The sequence below is a fragment of the Chinchilla lanigera genome, unplaced genomic scaffold, assembly GCF_000276665.1.
Source record: "Chinchilla lanigera isolate Chin_1 unplaced genomic scaffold, ChiLan1.0 scaffold00122, whole genome shotgun sequence".
Taxonomy (NCBI): domain Eukaryota; kingdom Metazoa; phylum Chordata; class Mammalia; order Rodentia; family Chinchillidae; genus Chinchilla; species Chinchilla lanigera.
The window spans coordinates 419359-444281 of NW_004955523.1; the positions used below are offsets into that span (position 1 = coordinate 419359).

A 24923-nucleotide genomic window follows, 5' to 3' on the forward strand; every position below is an offset into this window, starting at 1 on the left:
TCTTTAGTAGTGGAGCAGTTTAGGTGTGGAGACTAAAGCTAAGAACCTACAAGAAAGAAATAATCATCTGTGAAAGCCAAGAATGTATTTTTTGCCAGGCTTGCTGGCACACACCTGTAATCCTGGCAGAGGCAGAGGCAGAGGCAGGAGGATCACTGCAAGTTCAGCCAGGGCTAAATAGCTCAAGGCCAGCCTGAACTACATAGCAATACCCTGTCTCACACCCCCCCATGTCTTTTTTAGGAAAAAACTTCCTTTTTAAGACAGAGTTTGGGATTCTAGTACCCATTTTTTTCTCTTGTGGCCACACTGAATAATAAATTTCTTTTGTTTGTTTATGATTCTGGGGCTAGAACCACTCATGCTAAGCAAGTGCCCTACCACTGACCTATCTCCCAGCCCTAAGGGAAACTTGTTTATTCCCCATGTCTTGCTCCAGCCTCCCTAGCCACTGACGTAATTAACGTGCAGTTTGCAACAACAGATCTTTCAGGTGTTCTTCGTGTGTGCTGCCTTTTCCTTTTCTCTTTGTAATCAGGTGTCATAATTTCCTTCTCTACTCCCACTCTAGCCTCGTGCAGGTTTATTTTTCTGTTTTTTTGGTGGGACTGGTTTGAGACAGGGTCTCGCTGTGTAGTTCAGGCTGTCATTGAAGTATGTAGTGCGTGGTGGCCTCAAACTCACAGCAGTCCTCCTACCTCAGTGTCCTGAGTGCTGGGATTGTGTGTGTGTGTGTGCCGCTGTGCCCAGCTATAAGGTTTATTTTATAGAAGAAATGTGCTTTTATATCTTGTTTTGCTCTTGTATATTCTTTTGGTAATTGTCCACTTCTTTTTGTGACATGTCCCTTTATAGGAAATGATGCAAGTATATATTCTATAAAGTGTGGTTTTGCCAAAAAAGCCCAACAAACCCGCAAACTATGTAACTGGGTGGATTGAATGGGTCCGTGTTTGATGTTTCAGGTCGCCTGTAGTAGCAGTAAATGCGGCCATCGGTGTGCGTGAGGGTGGTCAGAACTGGCGACTCTCTTTTGTCGGTAACAAGTCTTTGTATCTCCTCAGTTCCTAAGTACCCTTCCTGAGTGCTACTTGCTCCCGGTTCTCTTTTTGTTTTAGATCACAGATTCTGCTGGCCATATTCTGTACTCCAAGGAGGACGCGTCCAAGGGGAAGTTCGCCTTTACCACCGAGGATTATGACATGTTCGAAGTGTGTTTTGAGAGCAAAGGTAAGTACTACAGTCCAAATGTTTTCTCTAGATTAAGCCTCTCTTCTCCAGCTTTGTAGTGTCCTATGCTATAGTTAGCATTTGATTTTCAGTTTCATTTTGGTTTTTGTTTATTATGGAGTCCTGATGCCTTGTAGCGTTTGGAACGTCTTTTAAAAGACTGTACAGGTGGAGTAAAAGACTGGCCAAGTAAAGCACAGAGGACTTGTAGGACATTGAAAATAGTCTGTGTGACCCTGTAATGATGGATGCACATCTCTGGGCATCTACCCAGCATCGCACTTGGAAGGTGCACCTGAAGTGAGCTAGGGGAGAGTGAAGGGTGGTGTGCGTTTATCACTGATAACGTACGCACCACCCTGGTAGGAGATGTTGGCTGTGGCAGAGGCTGTGCCTGTGCAGGGTCAGAGGAACTAAGACACCTCTGTACCTACCTCTCCGTTTTACTCGTCTGTTTACCGGGCAAATGCAGAAAGAGGTACAGTATTCCTGGAAGGGTCTTTTACAAAGGAGACCTGTTAGGCCTTGATGTCCGCTAAGGGAATCTGCTGCCTATGTAGTCTGGACCCAGACCAGCCAGAGGTCTGTGGTTTTGTGGTTTCAGTTGGGCTTGAAAACTGTTAATACTGTGCTCTCACAGAGAGATAATCAAAAGACTGTTGTTAAGAGAGTGCTGATCATTTGGATCAAGTAGGGCTGGAAGCCACTTGCGTTCCACAACTTTTTAAATGAGGAAGGAAAAGCCAAAATTTGCATTTCATCTCTTTGGGTAATGTCATAGTCTGGATTACACTTGGGATTTAGAAGAGATTGCTCTAGGTGCCGCATTTGGCTTGGCTTGGCTTAGTTTGGTTTGCTTTGGTTTGGTTTGGTTTTGGACACTTGTTTAATGTTCTGAAGACATCTGTGACTTCAGTCTGTTCCTAATCTTACATATGTAGCCTTAATTTTCTTGCTTTAAATTGATCTTTCTAGCCCAGAACAGTGGAAAACACCTGTAATCCCAGTGGCAGGCTAAGGTAGAATGATCACAGCAAGTTCCAGACAAGCCTGGGCTACACAGTGAGTTCAAACCAGTATGACCTACATAGAGAGACCCAGTCTCAGAAGGGAAAAGGAAAAGAGAAGGAAATTTACCTTTCTGGTCTACCCAAAAGAAGTTCTTCACTGTTTTGTTTTGGTTTTGGTCTGTTGAGGAAGGGTCTCACTATGTATTCAGGCTGGCCTTGAATTCACTATGTCACCCAGGCTAGTTTCGAACTTGTAGTGATCCCCTTGCCTCAGCCTTCTACCTCAGCCTCTCAAGTGCTAGGCTTAGGGGCATGCACCACTATGCCCAGCTCTTCACTGTCTTCTAAATATGCTGTACATAGTGAAGCCTTTGCCCATGCTTTGTCTTCTGTCTAAAATATTGTTCAAGTCCTACCTTGAACCGGCTGTTCCCTCTGTAGTGAAATCAGTCCACAAGTCATCTCTTCCTTCCTCTGCTCCATAGCTGGGATCATCTGAACCAGTTATTTTGGCTTAAATTTCACAGTGCTTTTGCTAGGCAAGAGTATTTCAAGACAAATTGTCCAGCCTGAGCAATTTAATAGACCCTGTCTCAAAATAAAACGTAAGGGGTTGGGGATATATAGCTCAGTGGTAGAGCACTTGAGCACTTGCCCAACATGAGGGAGGTCCTGGGTGTGATCTTCAGGACCACCAAAAAAATTTCTTATAATGCTTTGAATTTTCACTGTAGCAGTTATTTTAGATCTCACTGAATTATTTGCAAGTGACATTTGTGTGCTTAAAAGACTGCCGCACAGTTCTATTTTCCAGTGAGTTTTCAATGCATAGTAGGAGTAGTTTGGATCATTATGTGCTAGAAATTGAACCCAGAGCCTCCCACTTGCTAAACAAGAGGCTGAGCTCCATCCCCAACACCTCTTCTTTGTAAAAAAAAAAAAAAAAAAAAAAAGTATATATATTTATTGGCTGATGGATTGATTGAGACAAGATTTCCCTAAGTTGCCTAGATTGGCCTTGAACTTGCAGTTTTCCTGCCTCAGTCTTCAAAGTAGCTGGAATTACAGGCTCCTCCACCAGGCCTGGCCTTCAATTAGTAATTTTTGAATTGAATTTAGTCCATTTCAGAAAACTTCAATGCCTTTCAGGCAACAGAGGGTGCAGTACCATTCCCTGGCTTATGTTCTCAAGAATCCCTGTGCTTAACTGGTACTATATTTCCCAAAATTTCTGATTTTGTACTGGCAGTTTTTTATTTTATAAATAGGTGAAATCCAAGGAACTGAACCTGAGTGGTTTTCTTGGGGCTGTTTGAGTCTGCCTTTCTCCCCCTTGATGACTTAAGATTAGAATTACTTTTTTTTTTTTTTTTTGCCTTTTTGAGACAGGGTCTTGCTATGCTGTTCAGGCTGGCCTTGAGCTCACTTTGTAGCCCAGGCTGGTCTCAAACTCACAGCGATCCTCCTGCCTCAGCCTCCTGAGTGCTGAAATTACAGGCATGCGCCACCATACCCTGCTAAGATTAGAATTATTTTTGATCAAACCAAATCAGATTAATTTTTCTAATACAAGTGTTGCATTGCACTCCTATTACCCAAGTAGACATTTTTCTGCCAGATATGGTACATCCACCTGTAATACCAGCACTAAGGAGTCTGAGGATGGCTACAGACATAGAGAGTTCAAGGCCAGCCTGAACTACATAGTGAGGCACTATCTCAAAACAAAACACACACAAAACCAAATACACATTTTTCTAAGAAGCATTCCTGAGAATTATGCTGTCACTATAAAATTTTTTTCCTTTAGCTTTTTTAACTCTCATAAGAGCTTTATGGGAATAGCTCTATAGCATGTTGTTGGCCTTTGAACTAGACCTTACAGTGATCAAAATAATTGAATTAAAGTGGAATAGTTGATAAAAGCTATGTTTCCCAGCACTCAGGTTTATGGTAAGTAAAGCTAAGTTTAGTGTTTACCCAGTAATCCTAGTTGAACGTGGCCTCTCAATTTGACGGGGACCTCTCCTCAGATGTGGAAATGTGCATTTTCAGCCTGCGTGGGTGCCTGTTCCCTGCTGATCTGTGTGCTGCCCCGTTTCACATGGCTGGGGCCTCGGCGTTTTGTTTCCCTCCAGTGAGCCTGTGTTTCCTCTTCGATTCTGTGTTTCTGCAGTTGGCCGCAGTGTTCGTGTCCTGCCTGCTCAGAGATACTTGGCAGCAGCACATTCTCGCTGCTTTCCAGCACCCCGCACAGATAGACGCTTTGTCTGGAATGTTTGTGATTTTAGCCAGAGCCAGGAATTTTCCGCAGCTGAGCAGGGGGAGGAGTTGTGGCTGCTTCCCTCTATCGAGAAGATAGAGTTAGTGAAAGGAAGGGTGGGCGGATGAGTTCCCGGAATTTTAAATATTCTACACAATGAATCTTTTGATTTCTTTCTCAGGCACAGGGCGGATACCTGACCAACTCGTGATCCTAGACATGAAACATGGAGTAGAGGCGAAAAATTACGAAGAGGTATGTGCTACTGTGATAACCAGGGGAGACAGTGGAGTGCTCTGCCAAAGGGCGTGACGTTTCTGCTCAGCCGGCTGGCCTGTGCTTTGTTTCCTGAAGACTGGCTTTCTCATCAGTCACGTGATAGCCAGTGGTGATCTTATTGATACCAGAAGTTGTTAATAGCCTTGTATTGTAATTCTGGCTGTGCTGTCAGCTGGAGAACTGAACCAGCTGTCCTGTGCAAAGTCTGTCGGCATGGTGAGACCCAAAGCGTAGGTGCCTTCAGCTCTCTCAAGGCAGAAACTGGACACCAACAGAACGGGCAGCTAGGCATGGGCTCAGTGCTGTTCAGTCCTGAACAACTGTTGTGTTTTTGAGAAAGGGCAATATAAAGAAAAAGCTTTCAGTTAAAATAGTTCTGGACTTTAAAGACAAGGACAGGATGGAGGAAAAAGCTGCGAGAGGCTGGGGATGGTGCTACCGGATAGAGAGCGGGTGCTGACGGAGTATTACAGAGTAGCGCAAAATGGCATTAATTTCAGTGACCGTGACGTGGAGAAGCACAAGGGATAAGGAGAAGGGTGTGCTGGGAATCTCACCCAGAGCCTCCCACAGGCCAGACAGATGCTTTACCACTGAGCTGCACCCTAGCTGGAGCATTTTTCATCTCTATTTGAGAGACGTGGGAACAGCACAGAATGATTCTTCAAATAAAGAGCACCTTTGAAAAACCACAAGAACAATTGAAGGGTACAGAATAGATGTTTACAGAAAGATAAGAGTTTTTAACCCAGCCAGACAGTATCTGAGGGCATGAAGAAGAGGTGGGGTACAGGAAATGTAAACTTAATAGATGAAGGAAAGTTGTTGGAAGTGATTGAGGAGAATTTTCTAGGAAGGATGGAACAAGAGAAGTCGCTATGTGTGTGTTTGGTCAGGACTTCAGAAGGGAAATATCCTAAAATGGAAGAAGATTGGAAATGACTGGTTATTTCTGTGAGAGGAAGTAGTTAATATGGCAGTTACAGCTCTTTGAGTGTTTCCTCTTTTTCCTTGTTCAAGTATTTGATTGAATGAAACCAAACAGTTATTTGAAGGTAATAAATAAGAGCAAATGGTATAATACTGAATGGAGGACAATTCCTGGTAGAGACTTTGAATTTCTTGTTTCTCTAGGCTAGTTTAATTAAAAGAAATAAAGCGGGAGAGCATCTTTATGTGATAAATTTAAGGGTTTGAAAAATCTTTTTTTTTTTTTTTTTTTTGTCTTTTTGAGACAGGGTCTTGCTCTATGCAGTTCAGGCTGGCCTTGAGCTCACTTTGTAGCCCAGGCTGGCCTCACACTCGCAGTGATCCTCCTGCCTCAGCCTCCTGAGTGCTGGGATTATAGGGGTGCACCACCACCCCCGGCTCTGAAAAATCTTCTTAAACGCTCATGATGAGAAGAATCCCCCCACCCCCCCAGTACCGGGAATTGAACTCACGAGCTTGCGCTTGCCAGGCAGGCACTGTGCCACTGAGCTAAATCCCCAGCCCCGAGAAGAATCTTCATTACATTTAATTAAGGTGATATATGTTAAAGTGCTATTGTAAGATGTAAAACACTAAGAAAAATGTAGTTATATAAGGAGCAAGAATAAGTGAAATGATTTTAATTTTTCAGTTACTACTGCCATTCCTGACTAGGAGCTATTTTCGTTTTTTTTGTTTTTTTTTTTTTTTTTTTTGGTTTTTCTCTGGTACCGGGAACCGAACTCACGACCTTGCGCTTGCCAGGCGGGCGCTTTTGCCACTGAGCTAAATCCCCAGCCCCCGGAGCTATTTTCTAAGCAAGCACTCTTTGTACTCCTACTGCATGAGTTTTACCTGTTCTAACTTTGTTGTCCAGCACAGTTGGCTGTTATATAGGGATATTTATTAAGTAACAGGCACCAGTGCCCTGCTTGCCTTGAAACCTAGCATTTCCTCTCGAAAACAGGGCTTTACATAAAGAATGATTTGCACGCCACTGTCACATCATATTTTAGAGTCCTATGCTTCATGGAATTTTGGGCTTTGAGAAAGGGGCTTTATCTTTTCTGATCTTATGCTTAACCCAAGGGAGGGGAATCCCTGGCAGAAAGGAAACCACATTGCTTCCTTTGCTTGCTTCCTGCTTTGGATGTCTGGCACGTCCTAACCTTTCTTTACGCACATGATTACAACACAGCTCTAAGGTTCTGCTTCTTAACCATCACAAACTCCTCCCCACAACTTTCCTTAACGGCCCCACTCCCAGCCCCCAAACACCACACCAGACTGAGGCAGAGGAGGACAGGGTGTGACACAGGCCAGAGACAGTCCTTTCTCAGGCTATGGCTGGGTGCTCTTGAACCTTGCTTATAATTAACTGCTAGTTGTCCTTGGCCTAATAATGCTTGTGACAAGAACATGGATAATAGAGGCATTGTGTTCCCTGTTTAACTGCCAGAGAGTATCAAGGATATGTTGAGTTTTTCAGGCATTTCATTTTAGGTCCTTGAGATAATGGATTTATCCCCAAAGAATTTGGCATCAGCATTAGATTCAGAAAGGGAGAACATTTCTTTTAATTTTCTTCACATCCAACACATCTGTTCCTCCAACATGTGGACTCATAATTCTGAAGTCACGCGTGATCCTGTAAAATTCAGTAGTAATCAGTGTTGTAATATCCGGGCAGGGTACCACCTTACCTATCTAATGTTAGAGTATTTGGTTAGTTACCATGTGAAATTGCTGCATAAACACAGTACAAATGTGAGCTATTATGTGGAAGACAAAATGCTTGCCACATTATGGAGAAGCATAAAATCTCGTAGGTTGAATTCTTAAAGGAGGAAGAACGCTTATCCCCTCAGAAATAAAGCATTTTTTATTCCATGTGCTGAGTTGTTAGGACCCCTGACCATTTCTTGTTGCTGCCCCTCAGAAGGGCTCATCTTCCAGACTCAGTGTGTGAATCAAGCCATTTCTCTCTACTTTGAACTCTGGAAACAGAAGTAGCTTCTGCAGGCACTCACCGTCTGATTGCATTTGGAAGATGGAGGCAACGAGGTCCCACAGAGGGGCTCTCGGACACGTCCTCCGACCCCCGAGCTGTGCGGATGTCAGTCAGCATTTTCACCGCAAGTCCTGTTTTGTCTAGGGCATGGATTAGCCTGTCACTTGCTGTCAACAGAAAACACAGTGCTGATCGGAGCCTCAGCTGAAGACTTTCCAAAAGTTCTATTTTGCTGAATGCCCTCGGAAGGGAGAAACCCTACTTCCATACACTAGATCCACAATCCCTTTCTTGATGTGAGTTCAGTGAAAGAACATGAGTAAGGCGCCCGACACCTAGCGGTCAGTTCAGGGGATTTCAACTCCTTTTCTTCTACCCATTGTGAAAACTACCAGATGTCCATGACAGAATAAATGGGGTCTTTAAAAAATTTCCTGTAGCCCTAAGCTTGGCAGTATTATCTGGGCTTTCTGAACTTCCGTGAGTAGACGTGTGATTCATGTCCCACCTCTACCACCAGGCACAGGTGGATTTGTCCTTGGATGTCTTTCTGTTATCTCTACCTGGACTGTGTTAGACTGGATGGTCTTTACATTTCTTGCTGTGTGTTTGGGGTTCATGGAGGCCCTGGTGGAGAATAAACTAATTTGATTAAATTTAGCTTGCCTTGAGAATCTTCTCATATTTTTTGTTTGTTTGCTTTTGTGGTAGGGGATTGAACCCAGGGCCTTTGCACTAAAATACACCCTCAACCCTTTTTTTTCTTTCTCTTTTCTTTTTTTCTTTTTCTTCTTTTTAATTTCCTTTCTTTCCTTTTCTTTTTTCTTTGTTTTGTTTTTTTTTTTTTTTTTTTTTGAGATAGGGTCTCACTGTGTAGTGCAGGCTGGCCTTGAACTTACTATGTAGCCCAGGCCTAGAACTCACAGTGATCCTCCTGCCTCAGCCTCCCACAGTGCTAGAATTACAGGTATGTACCATCACACCTAGCCTCTCATGGATCTTGAGGAAAAGAATCTAGATTCTCTGGACTCTGGATTCTCACTTGTGTTTTAGGAAGCAATTTTTTTTGAGAGTTAGTACCTTTCCTTTGCAGTTATGTGTAACTGAACTCTTTACTCTTTGAATTTAGATCATTAGAGTGGTACATTTGGGTATGGTTTAGGGAAAGTTTGGTCTGCTGCTACTTTTCAGGTGTTGTGCAGGGCTCACCTGTGAGTGATAGGTGTTGTGGTGGAAAGGGCTTTCTCCTAGGTAGTGGGCCCCATGCAAATGAGTGCCGAGTGCAAATAAACGCAGTGTGCTCTTAACACGAGGAAGCACTTGCTTCAGGAGGCCAGCAGCAATACCTCCTACTGTGAGAAACTTGTCTTCTTTGAAAATAGTGGAACAGGTCAGTTAAAATTGATTGCTAATTGTGTGGCACAATCTAAGTGCTTTAGTGAAGAGGAAGTCAAAATGGACAGCCTGGGTTGGAGGCCCTTCATGGTTGCGGCCCAAAGGAGGGTTTGGTGCGGGAGTACGTATGCTTCTGGGAGTCAGGGACTCTGTCCCTGTGTTTCACAGCAGTGTTGCAGTGCGATGAACGCTTCGGCCACCCTGGAGAGGCAGCCAGGAGACCAGGGTGCTGCCAACCTTGGTCTGCCCCCTAATGGATTCAGTGATGTGGAATTTTGAGTTTCCTCTTTTGTAGGATGAGAGGCATGTCCCTTTTAGCTCTTACATCCTTTGAGTATTAGTGGCCACGTGCAACATTCCAGAGTAGTGTTGCCCCCTAGTGGAGATCCTGTGGAATATACCCTCATAGGTCCCACTTTATCAAGCTGTGGGCAAAGCCCGCCTCCAGCACCCATCCGTGGAAAAGAGAAGTAGGGTGGGAAAATACCAGTCTGCCTCTGTGAAATGTGTGATTTGGTGTTCTTTACAGGCACTCAGTCACATGCTCAGAAGAGCATAATCACAGTTAGTGGGGATTTTGATATTAAAGTTTTAACTTTTTATACTGACTATAATGTAAAGTCTTGATATTCATTGACGGCTTAGTACTGGGCAATTGCAGAGTCTTCGTGAGAGTGCTTACTAGAATTTGTTTAAAATTTTTGCTCAATTGCCTTTAAAAATGAAGTGATACTAGTGGGAAGTTTAGGAAATTTATCCTTGTAGCCTAGTATAACTTGTTTGCTTTGCTTCTGATTCACGAAAATCTTAGTGCAGTCATCTTTTTTTCTTCAAGTTTCTTCTTTCCCTTTTTTTTTTTTTTTTTTTTTAAAATTTTGAGACGAGATCTTGCTAAGTCCTCCTGGCTCAGCCTCCCATTGTGCTAGAATTAATAGGTGTGTGCCTCCATGCCCGGCTTCACTGCATTTCTAGTACCTGTCAAAGGAAATAAATACTCAGACAGACTTGGGTGTCAGTCCCAGCTCTACCACATTCTGAGACCTTGGGAAGTTTATTTTGTGGCGGGGGGGCGAGGTGGTCTCACTACGTCATTCAGCCTGGCCTCAATCTCATAGTGATCCTCCTTCCTCGGCCTCCTGAGTACTGGGATTACAGGCATGCATCACCATGCCTGGCTCCGTTTCCCTACTTCAGCTTCAACCTTACTTTTTTCTTTTCTTTCTTTGTTTGTTTTTGGTTTTTTTTTGAGGTAGGTTTTTACTGTGTTGTCCAGGCTGGCCTTGAACTCCTGGACGCAAGCAATCCTCTTGAGTGACTGGGACAACAGTTATGTGCCACCATGCCTAGCTTCAGCCTTCCTTTTAAGCCATGTATTTGCTTTTACCCACCACTCTCTCCCAAGTGTGAGAGTGTATTGGTGCATATGTACATGCATGCACACCCTCAAATCTAGTTTCTTTTTTTTTTTTTTTTTTTTTTTTTGTCTTTTTGAGACAGGGTCTCATTATACAGTTCAGGCTGGCCTTGAGCTCACTTTGTAGCCCAGGCTGGCCTCACACTCACAGTGATCCTCCTGCCTCAGCCTCCTGAGTGCTGGGATTATAGGCGTGTACCACCACACCCAGTTCTAGTCTAGTTTCTAGCATATCAGACTACTAATGTGTAGACTAGGCATAGTCCCCTAATCAAGGTGTACAGTTTCCACACTGCACTTCTTGGTTTATAAGTTCTCCTTAGCCTTTGAATGTCCTTCTCTCTTACTCTTTCAGAGCCCTGTCCAGCTTGTGGGCCCTAACTCATCAACTTTCTGTTAAGCTTTCCTTGGGTTTCCCACCTAGAATCAATCTGTCACTGCTTTCTTTCCATTCAGCTTTCTTTTGCGGTATTGGAAGCTGAGCCCAGGGCCTCACATATGCTTGACAATTGCTCCACCACGGAACTACATCCCCAGCCCCTTTTACCTTATTTTGAGATAGGATCTACTAACTTGTTGAGACTGCCCTTCAGCTTGTGGCCTTTCTACCTCAGCATGCACCATCATGCTCAGCTTTCTATTCTGCCTTTAATATGTACCTTTGTTTTAGAAGTGAATACATAATGCTTTGGATAATAGTGATATCCTTTTGGGTGGGGGTTGTCTTTTTTCAAGCCAGGGTCTGGCTCTGCAGTTCAGGCTGGCCTTGAGCTCACTTCGTAGCCCAGGTATTGAACTTGCAATGATCCTCCTGCCTCAGCCTCCCAAGTGGTGGGATTACGAGTGTGCACCACCACACCCAGCTAATAGTGATATCCTTATACGTGAACCTCTACCAGGAAGTGGGTGGGGTTTTTTTGGTTTTGAGAGTCTTGCTATGGAGTCCAGGCTGGCCTTGAACTCAGTGATCCTCCTGCCTTAGCCTCTCAAGTACTGTGCGCCACCATGCCTGGTCAGACAGTGAATTTAACATGGCAATTTAGATTGGTGCCTTACACATTGCACTCAAAGAAATATTATTAGCCAGTCATGGTGGCATACACCTGTAATCCCGCATACACCTGTAATCCCAGCACCATGCGAGACCTGGGCAAGAAGATCCCTAGTTTAAGCCAGGCTGGGTAATTGACTTACCAAGACCTTGTCTCAAAATTTTAAAAGGGCTAGGGATATAGCTCAATGCGAAAAGCTTAGGTTCAATCTCCAGTACTGCCAAAAATACCCCAAAATCTATTGTTTTACTAATAAAAACAAAAAGGGGCTGCTATACATAGCTTGGTGGTATAGGGCCTGCCTAGCATGTGCGAGAGCCAGGGTTTGATCCCTAGGCCTCACACAAAAGCACATGCATAATCTTTTTACAGTTGTTTAAACCATATTTTTCTTGCAGTGAAAAGGTTTTTACTACCCACTTGGTTTGTGTTTCTGTTTTTGAGACAGGATCTCACTTTGTTTTTTTTGTTTTGTTTTGTTTTGTTTTTTTGTTTTTTGTTTTTGTTTTTGTTTTTGGTTTTTCTCTGGTACCGGGAACCGAACTCACGACCTTGCATTTGCCAGGCAAGCGCTTTTGCCGCTGAGCTAAATCCCCAGCCCCCAGGTGGCCTTGAACTCATGCGAATCCTCCTGCCTCAGCCTCCTGAGTGCTGGGATAATAGGCATCCTCTGTTAATTTGTTTTGTGCTTAATGTGCTTCTTTGTCCTTTCTTGTAGTCTATCATTTATTGTTTTAGGTGTGCCTGATTTGTCAATTTTTCAACTCAGTATAATGGTCTTCTTTTATAACCAAATATTTTTACAATTATGAATTCCTCTACACCTTCTTTTTTTCTAGACAGAACTTTTTTTTTTCTTATTCAAAGTAAATTGTGAGGGGCTGGGGATTTAGCTCAGCGGCACAGCGCCTGCCTGGCAAGCGCAAGGTTGTTAGTTCGATTCCTCGTACTGGAAGAAAAACAAAAAACAAACAAAGTAAATTGTGACGGCTAAGGAGTTCAGGGTGAGGGTGCCAGCCTGGTTATGTCTGGTAATAATGGCCATTTCTTGCTGTATTTTCACATGACAGAAGGCAGAATTGCATTCCTTAATACCATTTAATTGTCAGGTCACTCAATTTAATTGAACAGCTTCTGTTTCTTGATTCCTTCAAAATATTATTTTGATTTCTACATTTAGAGTAAACATTTATATGTTTAGATTAAACATTTATAAACATACTGTTTATCATTGAATAGCCACAGCATGTTAAATGGTTGTAATGGCAAGTTAGTTTTCAGTATTGTTTTAGTCCTTCAGAGTTTAAGTTTTCTAGATTTTAAATTATCAAGAGTAAACAAACAAAAACAACAACAAAAGAACAAACCAGTTATTGGGCAAAAATGCTTTTTAGGAGACCTTATCTCACTAATAAAAGTCTGAAAATAACTTCCTAAAGGAAGGATGGAATTCGGTATACATTTAGTTTGTTTATTTACTGTTTTCTGAGACACAGTCTCACTCTAATTTAGGCTATCCTTGGACTCACTATGTACCTCAGGCTGGCCTCGAGCTCACTGCAACCCTGCTGCCTCAGCTTCCTGAGTGCTGGGATTATAGACATGCACCACCACGCCCAGCCACTGTAGATTTTATAGAGGCAATGAAATTGACTTGAAAAGTGGGAAAAACTGCTTGGTTACAAATACAGGTATACAGTCCAGAGTAACCTATGCTAGAAAAGGGGTTGGCTTAGAATGATTATTAAGTAGATAATGTGGCATACTAGCAATATGGAATACCGTGCAACATTAATGTGACTTGATAAGCATTGGTTTTTTTGGAAATATCTTATATTTTTTGTGTATACTTACATACCAAAGCATGAATAGTGGGTATCTTCTAACAAGGTCTGGAAATATATACCAAGTTCATAACCATAGTTACCTCTGAAAAGGAGTGTGGGGATTTGGGAACTAAGAAACTGTGAAGGCAGACTTTTATTTTTCACTCTCTTTGCTTGTGAATAGTTAAATGTTTTAGCAGGAGAACAGACACTTAAACTAAAAGATAAATACTGTATAGGTGTTGCGAATGAGTGTTTGGGGCTATACTCTACCAAGTTCATCCCCAGTTGCAAGTTTAATTTTCCATCATGCTTTTTGGCAAAAAAAAAAAAGTGTATTAATTATATAAATGTATAATGTATATATCCCCCTCCCACAGCTGGCAGAAGCACAGACATAGTTTCACTTCCAGTTCCTTTTGCAAGTTTCTATTTCTAATTTAGGGAACCTTAAATGGCTTATGTCTAAGAAGTTTCATGCCATTAATGTTACTCTAGCTCATTCAGGAAGTTTTGGGGAGGAAGTAAGAACAGGAGGGAAGAAGTTAAATAGACTAAGGTTCAACTTATTATGTACTCCTTGTATTGCTATCTTTTCCTTCAGGAACTTTTTTCTCTTCAGATCTGTATGAAATCAAACAACCACTGTAGACTCTAGGTTAATGGCAAGCCTGGCATTTGAGCATTTAGCTAGGAAAGTTAGCTTTAACACATTTGCCACTCATGGAATCTTTCATCCAAAAAAGCTGCTCTGCAGCTGCCAGCCCCATTAACTCCGGCCAACACCGCAAGATGTGAGAAATGTTTGTCTCGTGAAAGAAAAGTTACGTGTCTGTCGTCACAAACCCATCACTACTTTTTTGTTTGCATGTTTTTACGGTGCTGGAGATTGAACCCAGGGCCTTGCAGATGGTGGGCAGGCATTCTACCACTGATCTACAGCTCCGGCCCATCACAGTTTTATGTATTTTATATACTCAGTTTTTCTGTCCCTGGCTTGATAGATGTTCTTAGTTTTATTTTTTTTTCTAGTTTTATTTTAAATAATATTTATCTTGTTCTTCACATCCCTTGCAGAAGAGAGATAAGCAAAGAGAATAGTTACCCTGAAACCCTTCTCATTTACCCCGTGTAAACTACTGTTGTGATTTACTAGAAAGAACAAGGACAGTGAGTTTGAGAAAAGAGCTGAGAAGGTTCTGTGATGACAGTATAGTAAATAGAGGGTAAATTAGAGACGGAGTATTGAAGAGCTCCCTGTGTGGGAGCAAAGAGCGGTAGGCAGGTGCGGCTTTCAGACTGGAAAAGCTCTTCAGTTTATCTCCTTTTATTTGTTGGGTTTTTCATTTTTGTTTTTTTGTGTGCGGGGAATCGAACTGAGGAACTTGGCTTGTCAGGCAGGTGCTAGTGCCGCTGAGCTACATCTCCAGCCGTAGTTCATCTCATTTTAAAGCAGATCCTGAGCTGAGCACAGCACACATCTATAGTCCCAGCTCTTTGGGAGGATTGCGAGCTGAGGGCTTCAGGCCAGCCTGGACACCTCAGCAAGATGCTGTGTTAGGGGTGGGGAAGGGATTACAGCCAGCCGTGCTGGTGGGAGGCTGAGGCAAGAGGACGGAGTTCCAGGCTCACTTAGGCTGCATGACCCTGTCTCAAAAACCCAAAATAAATATATATTGAAAATAAAGCTATCATAAGCCAAGGTCAATAGAAAAAACAGACTAATGAAATCATTGTTTATATGATACTACCTTTTTTTTTTTTTTTTTTTTTTTTGTCTTTTTGTCTTTTTGAGACAGGGTCTCACTATGCAGCTCAGGCTGGCCTTGAGCTCACTTGGTAGCCCAGGCTGGCCTCGAACTCGCAACAATCCTCCTGCCTCAGGCTCCCGAGTGCTGGGATTACAGGCGTGTGCCACCATGCCCGGCCTATATGATACTCCTGTAGTTAGGCTTTCTTACATCTTTTATTCCTTACCCTACAGGAAAGGTGGGAGATTTCTTTTGAAAACTGGCTGTCTTTTTTTTTTAAGGGTGTCACTATGTAGTTCAGGCTGGCGTCTGACATGCAGCAATCCTCCTCAGCCTCTTCAGTGCTGGACTTAAAGATGAGTACCACCATGCCCAGCCTGATTGTCATTATTTAAAGAAACAACAAAACTGGAAAACAGTGGCATGTTTTGAGCAAATCCAGGATTTATCTTGTCTCTAAGCTCTAAGCTTAAGATTGTAGGATTTATTAAACTAGGTTTGACCTAATATAACTCTTATAGTTTATAGTTTATATATATATATAATATATATATTATATATATATATATACACACACACACACACATATATATATAAAATGGTTTTTTGTGTTGTTGGTTTTTTTTTGTCACAGAGTCTTATGTAATTCCAGCTGTCCTGTACCTCACTGTGTAGCCCAGGCTGGTCTTGAACTCACAACAGTCCTCTCGCCTCTGCCTCCTGAATACTGGGATTACAGGCATGCACCAACACACCTGGCTTCACAGTTCCTATATTAATAAAATTGTTTATGACATGAGTAGAAGAGCAAAACAAAGTGCTTTATTAAGTCAGAAATTGCTAGGCGTGTAGTGGCACACACTTGTAATCCCACTGCTCAGGAGGCTGAGGCAAGAGGATCACTGTGAGTTCAAGACCAGCCTGAACTACATAGCAAGACCTTGTCTTGTAAAAAAACAGCAACCAAAAAAGGTCAGGGCAGAAGTCTAGGGTAAACAATAGTCTTACTTTATAGCCTGCCATATTACAATATTTCTAAAGAGGTTTAAATAAAAATTGAAGTATTAAAAAAATCTGAAATGGAAAGATATAGTCTGGGAAAGGTAGAAGGCCATCTTTTAAAATACATTAAGGTGATTAACAGCAGAGGATTTAAATCTAGTAAACTTCTAAAAAGATTACTCTTGTTACTTTGTGTTTTTTGTTTTGGTTTTTTGAGACAAAGATGTAGATCAGGCTGTCCTTGAACTTAGTGTGTAGCCCCAGCTAGCCTTGAACTTGTGGTGGTCCTCCTGCTTTAGCCTCCCGAGTGCTGGAATTACAGGTGTGAGCCACCACGCCTGGCGCTATTGCCTTTGTTCATGACAGCAGTTTTCCAAGAGTGGGCTCCTGACTCCTCTCCTTTCCAGATCGCAAAAGTGGAGAAGCTCAAACCACTGGAGGTGGAGCTGCGACGCCTGGAAGACCTTTCCGAGTCCATCGTCAACGATTTTGCCTACATGAAGAAGCGAGAGGAGGAGATGCGCGACACCAATGGTGAGAGGGAGGCAGCTCTTTTAAAGGAGAGACCCGGAGAGGAGAGAGCCCCCAACCTGAAGTTCTGGGGTGCCCTCTCTCAGTTTTGGAGATGTGGGGTGTATAGAAGGAAAACCATTGGCTTCAGTACTGTTGCTACTTAAAGGATACATCAGGCTTGTTAGACTTCCAGGAGAATGGAATTTTATTCTGTGATACGCATTGGTGGACTGACAGTTGGCTTACAGTATATCAAATTGGTAGCACTAATCTTTGTAATTTTTAACATTTGTAAATAGAGTTGTTTTATTTTGGTCTTCTCAGAACTAATTGCCTTTTCCCAGGCCGTTGCTCACTTCATTACCTTTACAAGGCTTTTGTTTTTTAGAGTCAACGAACACCCGGGTCCTGTACTTCAGCATCTTTTCAATGTTCTGCCTCATCGGACTAGCCACTTGGCAGGTCTTCTACCTGCGTCGCTTCTTCAAGGCCAAGAAGTTGATTGAGTAATGAGGCACAGTCCCCTCCCCACTGGAATCCCAGCCAGCAGGACATCCGCTGGAACGTGCCTGTCCCAGGGCCTCCTACCTACCGCACCATCCAGGCACGTTGGCACTTGCTTGCCAGAACTGATCTCCTGGTGTGGGAGGACAGGGGCACCACCTGCACCCAGAAGTCAGTGAGAGACTTCTTTGAACTTGGTAGGATTTGAATTGGTTTTGCAACAATAGGACTATTATTAGAGTCACCTATGACAAAAACAGAGGTTACCTAGATAATGCCAAAGCCAGCATTCGTCCTGGGTTTCCTCACGTCATCAGTTTGAACTATTGCTTTCCTCCTCCCACTTGCTTACCAGCTTGGGCTTTCACGCTAGTTCTTTTACCAGGATTTGTGTGATCACATTGAACTTGTTTCATACTGATTGCATCTTTGGGTTTTCTTCTGAAAATACCCTGAACTTTGTCTTCATCCTTAGCTGAAATGTTCACATAGCTTCTGGTGATGCTTTTCATAATTTTATGTCTGTTAAAAGGGTGATGGATGTGACACTTCATAAAAGGCAGGTTTGAACTGCAGATAAACTCTTAAAGATCTCATTTTAGATTTAAAACATTTGTGCTGAACTGCTTGAGCTTTATTTGGTTCTATGCAATTCCATCGTAGATTCATATGACCATGACAAGAGACAGTACAGCTCTATCATCCACCCCTCGTGCTGCCTTCTTACAGCCACAGCCATCCCCCACAGTGCCCCTCCCCCAGCCTCTGGCAACTGTGACTCTCTTCACTATCTGTAATTTTGTCATTTAAAAAATGTTACGTAAGCAGAGTCTATAGAGTATGACCTTTCGAAATTGACATTTTTCATGCAACAAATTCTATGAAATTCATCCAAGTTGTGGCACATATTGATACTTTGGTCGTTTTTATTGCTGAGTAATATTCCATGGTTGCAGATGTACTGCAGTTTAACCGTTCACCCACTGAAGGACAAATGGTTTGTTTTCAGTTTGGGGCCCTTTCTAATAAAGCTTTTGTGACCATTTGTGTATAAGTTTTATATAAACATAAATTTTCATTTCTTTGGGGTAAAGGCCCAAAAGGGCAGTTGCTGGGTTGTGTAGTAAGCATGTTTAGTTTTGTACAAAACTTCGCTATTCTTGTTGTAGAGCAGTTGTACCATTTTACATTTCCACTGCAGTGTATCACTGATCCAGTTTCTCCTCATTCTTACCAGCATTTGGGATTATTACTGTTAAAGTGTGTGTAATATCACAGTTTTAATTTGCATTTTCCTAATGATTAATGATGTTGAACATCTTTTCATGAGTTTGTTTTCCATCTGTAGATTCTCTTATGTGAAATGTGTCTGTTTTCCATTTTCTAATTGACCATTTGTTCCTTTTGAGTTTCGAGAGTTCCTTATTATCCTAGGTAGAAGTCCTCTATCAGATCTGTGGTTGTTTGGAATTGTAACGTAACTTCTACTGGAGCAAAAATAAGTAAAACTTATCACTTCTCTTTGCATGGCCAGTCACTCATGTGTTCCTGTCCTCATGTGTTTTATCTAGAGAATTAAGACATGTGAGGTGCAAAATATACGTCTTAGAAGGCCACAGAGAGAGTAAATACTTGAATACATGTGAAAGCAAAGCCAAGCAGCACCCGTGGGAGTGGGCAGTGCCTCAAGGCCAGTACCATATGAAAAGAGAAAAGCTGGGGTGGCGCTCAGTGGTAGAGCTTGTGCACCAAGCCTTGTGTTTGATCTCTAGCACTACAAAAAAAAGTGAATAAAAATGACCGTGTTCATAAACAGTTGGGAAAATAGTGTCTCCCACTTCCCCCGGGAGAGCAGGTGTGAGTTTACTCTTTCTGTAATCTTTTTAACTCTACTGACTGTTACAAGATTTGTGTAATTGCAGTGACAAGCATTACAGGACTTAGGCCCACATCACTCGCAGTGAAGGAAGAAAATAGTGAAAATATGGGAGAACACTATTGTGTTGACCTGGATAAAAAGTGAGGAGTAGGTGAAAAAGGAGTAGTTTATGCTGTTAAAGTCTCAGGCTATTCTGTTAGTGTTCCAGTTACTGTGAATCCAAAGCCTTTTTTTTCCATCCTTTGACTCCTGTAAATCCCTCTTGTGGAGTAAAAGTGGTTTTCTCATTACTTGTGCAACACTGCCATCTGCTGTTGAGAAGTGATAGGTGCTGCTTCTGTGAACTTGGCAGTAGGTTCCTTGCCATAGGCACAGCAGATGTTGTGACAGTATGTCACCTTAACACATACTAAACGACAGGATGCGTCCAAGCGGGGAAGAGAATAAACAAACTTGTGTCTTAAGATCTAGACTGGGACATTTCAATGTGAAATCCTAGTCTGTGCCATTAGCCTAACATGAGACTTGTACGTCTGACTGGTGCCTTCCCTACTTTGAGAAGTAGTGAAAGTTACTGTGTTATGGTCCTCTGTGAAAAATGTCAAAGAAGAAGATAAAAGATAATACCTTGCTAACTGGGTGTGGTGGCGCATGCCTGTAATCCCAGCACTCTGGGAGGCTGAGGCACGAGGATCATTGCGAGTTCGTGGCCAGCCTGTGCGACAAAGTGAGTTCAAGACCAGCCTGAATTGCATAGTGAAACCCTGTCTCAAAAAGACCAAAAAAAAAACCTTTGGTGATGTTTTCTGACTCTAAATGTAAGGAACTTAAAATGCTTCCCTGTCCCTCCCTTTTTTTCCCTTTTTCTCATGCCAAAAATATGAACTCAGACATTTTCGCTTTTTATGTATAAATAATTGATGGTAAATTTTCATTTTTATCTAAAAAGTAGAAGTATTTGCTTTTATCTTTTTTTTTTTTTTTTTTTTTGTACAGGGAATTGAACTCAACCTCATGCTTGCCAGGCAGGTACGGTGCTGCTAAACTATGTCCCTGGTCCCGAAGTATTTGCTTTTAGCTGGGCATGGTGGTGCACTTCTGTAATCCCAGCACTTGAAGTGCAGAGGCAGGAGGATCACTGAAAGTTTGAGGCCAGCATGGGCTACAAAGTGAGTTCAAGGCCAGCCTGAACCCCATAGCAAAACTCTCTCAAACAAACAAACAAAAAGTATTTGCTTTTGATATCAGGCTAGTCCAAGAGTAAATCGGCTTCAGGGGGTATTATCTACCTTCTTCCACTTTTAGTATAGTACTTAAAATTATCTGTACGATATAAATGACAGCGATACAATTTAGGTATGTTTTGTTATACCATTATCATGAAAACCTGACAAAGCCATTTTTCTTTTTTTAATGGAAATTTAGATTTATACAGATTTATACAGAAGCATGCAGATTTATACAGAAGCACTTCTAAGGGTTGGATTGGGAGTTTTTGTGTAAATTTTCTCAAATAAAGGCTAACAGAGACCATTTTAGGTTATTTTTTGTTATTCTTGAGTATATTCTCTTTTTTTTTATTATTTCTTTGTTCGTTTATTTTTTTGTTTTTCTTCTGGTACCAGGAGTCGAACTCACGACCTTGCGCTTGCCAGGCAGGTGCTGTGCCACTGAGCTAAATCCCCAGCCCCTTGAGTATATTCTTGAGGTGGTCTGGATTAGCAATAGTTCCTTCATATTCCTCAATTTTAAAGGGACAGCAAGTGACACCGGATGAATAGAGAAAATACACTGTCCTTGACTTACTCCAGATGAGTAAGTTCTACGAGCTAGTAAAAGCTTGTATTTTTATGGAAAATATATATATAAATATATATTTATATATATATATAACCCTTAATTATGCGTCCTCAGAAAGACTAAATAGGCTTCTGTATGTATGACAAGCATTCTCTAGCTTTTTTGGAAGCTGCTATTGAAGTTACTCTTCCAGAGAGCCTTCTGCCTCGTCCTCCACTCCTGAAGTGTCCCTCCCAATTTAGAATCCCTTTGAATTTGCCTGTCACATTATGCAGACCCCTATCCCAGGAAGTAAAGGCTGTTTTCTCCGTTTTCACTTAGTAGTTTAACATTTTTCCACAAAGCGTTCCAAGCCAACATGAAGTACTTTGCACATTCCCTGGCTGGCCTTTTACCTATCCTTCATCTCCATTCTCCAAAAAATAGACAAAATGTATTCGTGAATCCATAGTTTACTATGAGTCCAGTTTATTAATGGTTCTTAGTATTTGGGTGTCTTTAAGTATTTTAACATCAAAAATTCTTGTCATTGATTTCTTTTTTTCCCCTAACGCTGGAGACTGAACCCAAAGCCTCATGCATGCTCAGCAAGTGAATTCTATCCTCAAACTGGTGTTTATTTTTAGACAACATAAATAATGAATGGATTCAGCAACAGTTGTTAGTGAATTTAATAGTCTCAATGGTAAATTATTCAGTGTGTCCCCTGCAGTATATGTTCGTCACATGTATAATTTTAAAATTTCTAGGATCATATTAAAAAGGTAAAATGAAATAGATGGGTTTAAATTTTAATAATCCACTGTGCATTTTACAGCTACCCTACTTCTTACTCAGAGGAGCCAGTTGAAGTGCTTAGCAGCAACATGTAACTTGCAGCAACTGTAACAGATAGATAGAGTATAAACTGCCAGCTCTTTGGTAGATTAACCTTTATAGTAACTCTTGGCTCTGATGGAAACTTATGCAATATAGCCTCCTATTCATTTTTTAAAATAAAGCATGGAAATAGTCTGGTTTTTGAGCGGGGGATTGTTTGAGACAGGGTCTCACTATGTACTCTAGGCTGGCCTTGAACTCACTATGCAGCCCCGGCTGGCCTGGAACTTGCAGTACTCCTCCTGTCTCAGCCCCTGAGTGCTGGGATTACAGGTGTGCACCACCACACCTGGCCAGAAATAGTTTTGACCAAATGTATTTTAAAGTCAGTTATACCTTTAAAATAAATGGTACACATTCCTAGACTTAGGGATATTCAAAGTCAGATCATTAATTTTAGTTATTTCTGAAACAACAAAGAACTTGGCATTCAGAACACCATTCTCTATATGGCTGTAGATGTAACAGGATGTGTTTCTGTTAACCTTATGATATCTAGGCATTGTAACTAGAACAATACACAATTTCAGACCAGTCGAATTATAGAAAGCCTATCTAGTTTCTCATTGTACAAGTGCTGGAAAAATGAATTTTTAAGGTTTGGCTAAAACCTGTTAAGCTTCTCAGAATTAAAGTCATACTTTTATTTTTAAGTACCTGCTTTTTCTATTCTTTCAATTAAACGACCCAAAAAAACCTACTGAGAATGTGTTCTGTTTAAGCCAAGCTAAACTGTAGAGTATATCCAGAATAATAAAAGGGTATCTATCCTCAAAGTGCCTTCTAACTAGTGGAAGTAGATGAAATGGCCTCTACCTGGAATGACTGGCTACGTTGTTCAGCCATCACTGACCTAGAACTGGTGATTCTCGGCAGCCTGCACCTGGCAAGTGTGGTTTGCAAAGACGATCCTCTTCCTGAATGTCTCTCTAGAATCTTCTCCTTCAGCAACACCTATACAAACTGTTACAACTGTCTGTTATGTCTACTGTTAAGTTCCATGATTGTAAGCCACATTCATTTTGTGCTCTTGTATCCCAGCACCTGGCCTATGTTGGTACTCAGTGTTTATTGGATGAATTACAGTAGCTGAAAATTCAGCAATAGCTGTGTAAAACCTGGAATAAAATCAACAAAATTTAACAGTAGTTATCAGGCAGTGTTACATTTGAATTTTTAAAGAAATGTATGCACACAGGAAAATAGATGCCATCCTATACAACCAGGCACTTTTCTAGGCACTAGGGTGAACAAAAGAGCTAATGCAGACTCTCATAAAGCGTACAGTCCATTGAGCCAGTAAACAGTAAACAAGTCCGTATCTTACACATTCTGAAACGGTGTGAAAAAGGTAGAGCTTATTACTCTACATTGCACTGAATGTGAAAAAGAGCTAGAGATCTAGTTAAGTACCATAGTGTAAGTGCACCTTTACTAGGAATCACAGTACCAGCAGGTCATTATTCTGTTGTCATTAGTAGAAGTACTGGATCCAGATAAAGGAAGGCACAAGTCCTACTGTGAAGTGCAGAGAAGCTGGAGGAGTATCAACTCCCTATCACACCCTTGTCCTTTCTGCCAATTCTGTCTGCTTCCACTATTTGCTCTAAGTTAAAAACCTAGAAGTGAGTTTGTTGAGAGCCTGCATCCACCCTATACCCCTTGCCCCAGTTAATCACAAAGTTCTAAACGGACTTCCTAAATCTGAACCTTCTTGTCACTCACTGGTACTGTCTCAGGGCTGCCTCAGCATCTCTTCTTAGAATATAAATTGCCTCCTAATGGGTCCTCTCTGCAGCCTTTGTTGTGCAACTGTCATCAGAGCTCTTTATAAAATTAATTTGATCTAAGTGGCCATATTAATTTTTTTCTAAGGTGACCATATTTTTATTTAAGAAAAAGAAGGTTCTAGTAATTATGCATATGAAAGAAGGCATAATCTGAGACTTCCCTATAAGAATGGGACATATAGTCACTAGTCATATTCTTCTGCTTAAACGTTTCCAACTTTCCATTGCCCACAGGAAGGATCAAACCCTGTCAATATATGAGGCTGTATCTTCTGCTTCTGCTTTACATGCATCCTGGGCTCCTCCCACATGACATCTCCATCAAATCCTGCTCTTTTTTGTGGCTCTGAAACCGGGTTGCTGGGTTTGACTTCTAGCTCTTCTTAACTAGCTGTGCCACAACAAGCAAGTTAAGTCTCTCTGCACCACAGCTTCTATAAAATAGGAATACCGTCACGTGAAGATTAAGGGCCGTTATACATAGAAAACCTTTGACCTACTGCCCAGAACATAACATTCAACAAATGTTAGCTGTGATATAGGTCATCTTCCCACAATTTTAGAAATTGAAACAAAAGTCTGGAGATGTGAAGTTGCTCAAGGTCACATAACAAGAACATCGTGACTCACAACGCTCTTGGTGACCGATTCTTTGCTCGCAGATAGAATGTCTGCATCTAGTGCTCAAAGAGTGCTTCATGAGATCAGATGATCAAAGCCCTGGGAAACCACGGAATGTTGAATCTGTTAAAGACAAGGAAAAGAAGTACACCGTCAGGAGGACTGACCTGAGGTATTTTTGGAGTCGCAAGAGGGAGGGATCTAGATTGACCCTAGGAGAAGAACTGGGCCCACTGGCTGAGATGATGGAGCAAGCACTTCAGCTTGCTGTCTCCGCTACAGCCACTCTAAACGTTTCCTCCATCAAGAGCGCTAATATTAGGAGGGACTGCTGCCCCAGCCACCCCTCCTGCGATAGGCCTGACGCCAGCATGAGACTCCAGTCTGGACCTCGACGCGGGGTGGGGACCGGCCAGGGATGCAGTATGCAGAGCCGGAGGCCGCCCCATCGGTGCCTAGGGGAGCCCTTCGGGTCCACGGAACCCCCGCCAGGCGCCGGCCAACCCCAGCCCGAAGCCACCCTTCGCCCACAGGCCCAGAGGACGGGACACCTTGGCGGCGGGATTACCCAAGGGGGCCGGGGAGGGCGGAGGAAACCTCCTTGGACCGGAAACACCGAGAACTGCTTCCGGGTCAGGGGGCAGAAGCCACCATGGAACCTCTCCGGGTTGCGGGGCTGGCGGAACCGCGCGCCGGCGTCTGAGGCGAGCGAGGCGCTGCGCGGCCAGCGCCGCC

At 42.3% G+C, this 24923-nt stretch overlaps 2 protein-coding genes and 1 long non-coding RNA gene across 3 annotated transcripts in view; 2 read left to right on the forward strand and 1 right to left on the reverse strand.

The window, feature by feature from the left end:
* The window catches only part of Tmed10 (transmembrane p24 trafficking protein 10), a 44483-nt gene extending 25727 nt beyond the window's left edge, over window positions 1-18756 (forward strand). The window contains exons 3-6 of the mRNA XM_013507144.1: window positions 1117-1230; window positions 4685-4758; window positions 16610-16736; window positions 17104-18756. Coding sequence (XP_013362598.1) covers window positions 1117-1230; window positions 4685-4758; window positions 16610-16736; window positions 17104-17225 — 437 coding nt within the window. The 3' untranslated portion in view covers window positions 17226-18756. The remainder of the gene's footprint in view (window positions 1-1116; window positions 1231-4684; window positions 4759-16609; window positions 16737-17103) is intronic.
* Window positions 18757-22143: 3387 nt separating this feature from the next.
* Window positions 22144-24842, reverse strand: LOC106147156. Its single transcript, XR_001231926.1, has 2 exons — window positions 24757-24842; window positions 22144-24311 (listed from the first exon to the last, which is right to left on the reverse strand). It is a non-coding gene; the product is annotated as an uncharacterized LOC106147156 (long non-coding RNA).
* The window catches only part of Nek9 (NIMA-related kinase 9), a gene marked incomplete in the record, with an annotated part of 39566 nt that continues 39116 nt past the window's right edge, over window positions 24474-24923 (forward strand). Inside the window, 1 exon segment of the mRNA XM_013507146.1 lies at window positions 24474-24923. Within this exon segment, the coding sequence (XP_013362600.1) occupies window positions 24560-24923 (364 nt within the window).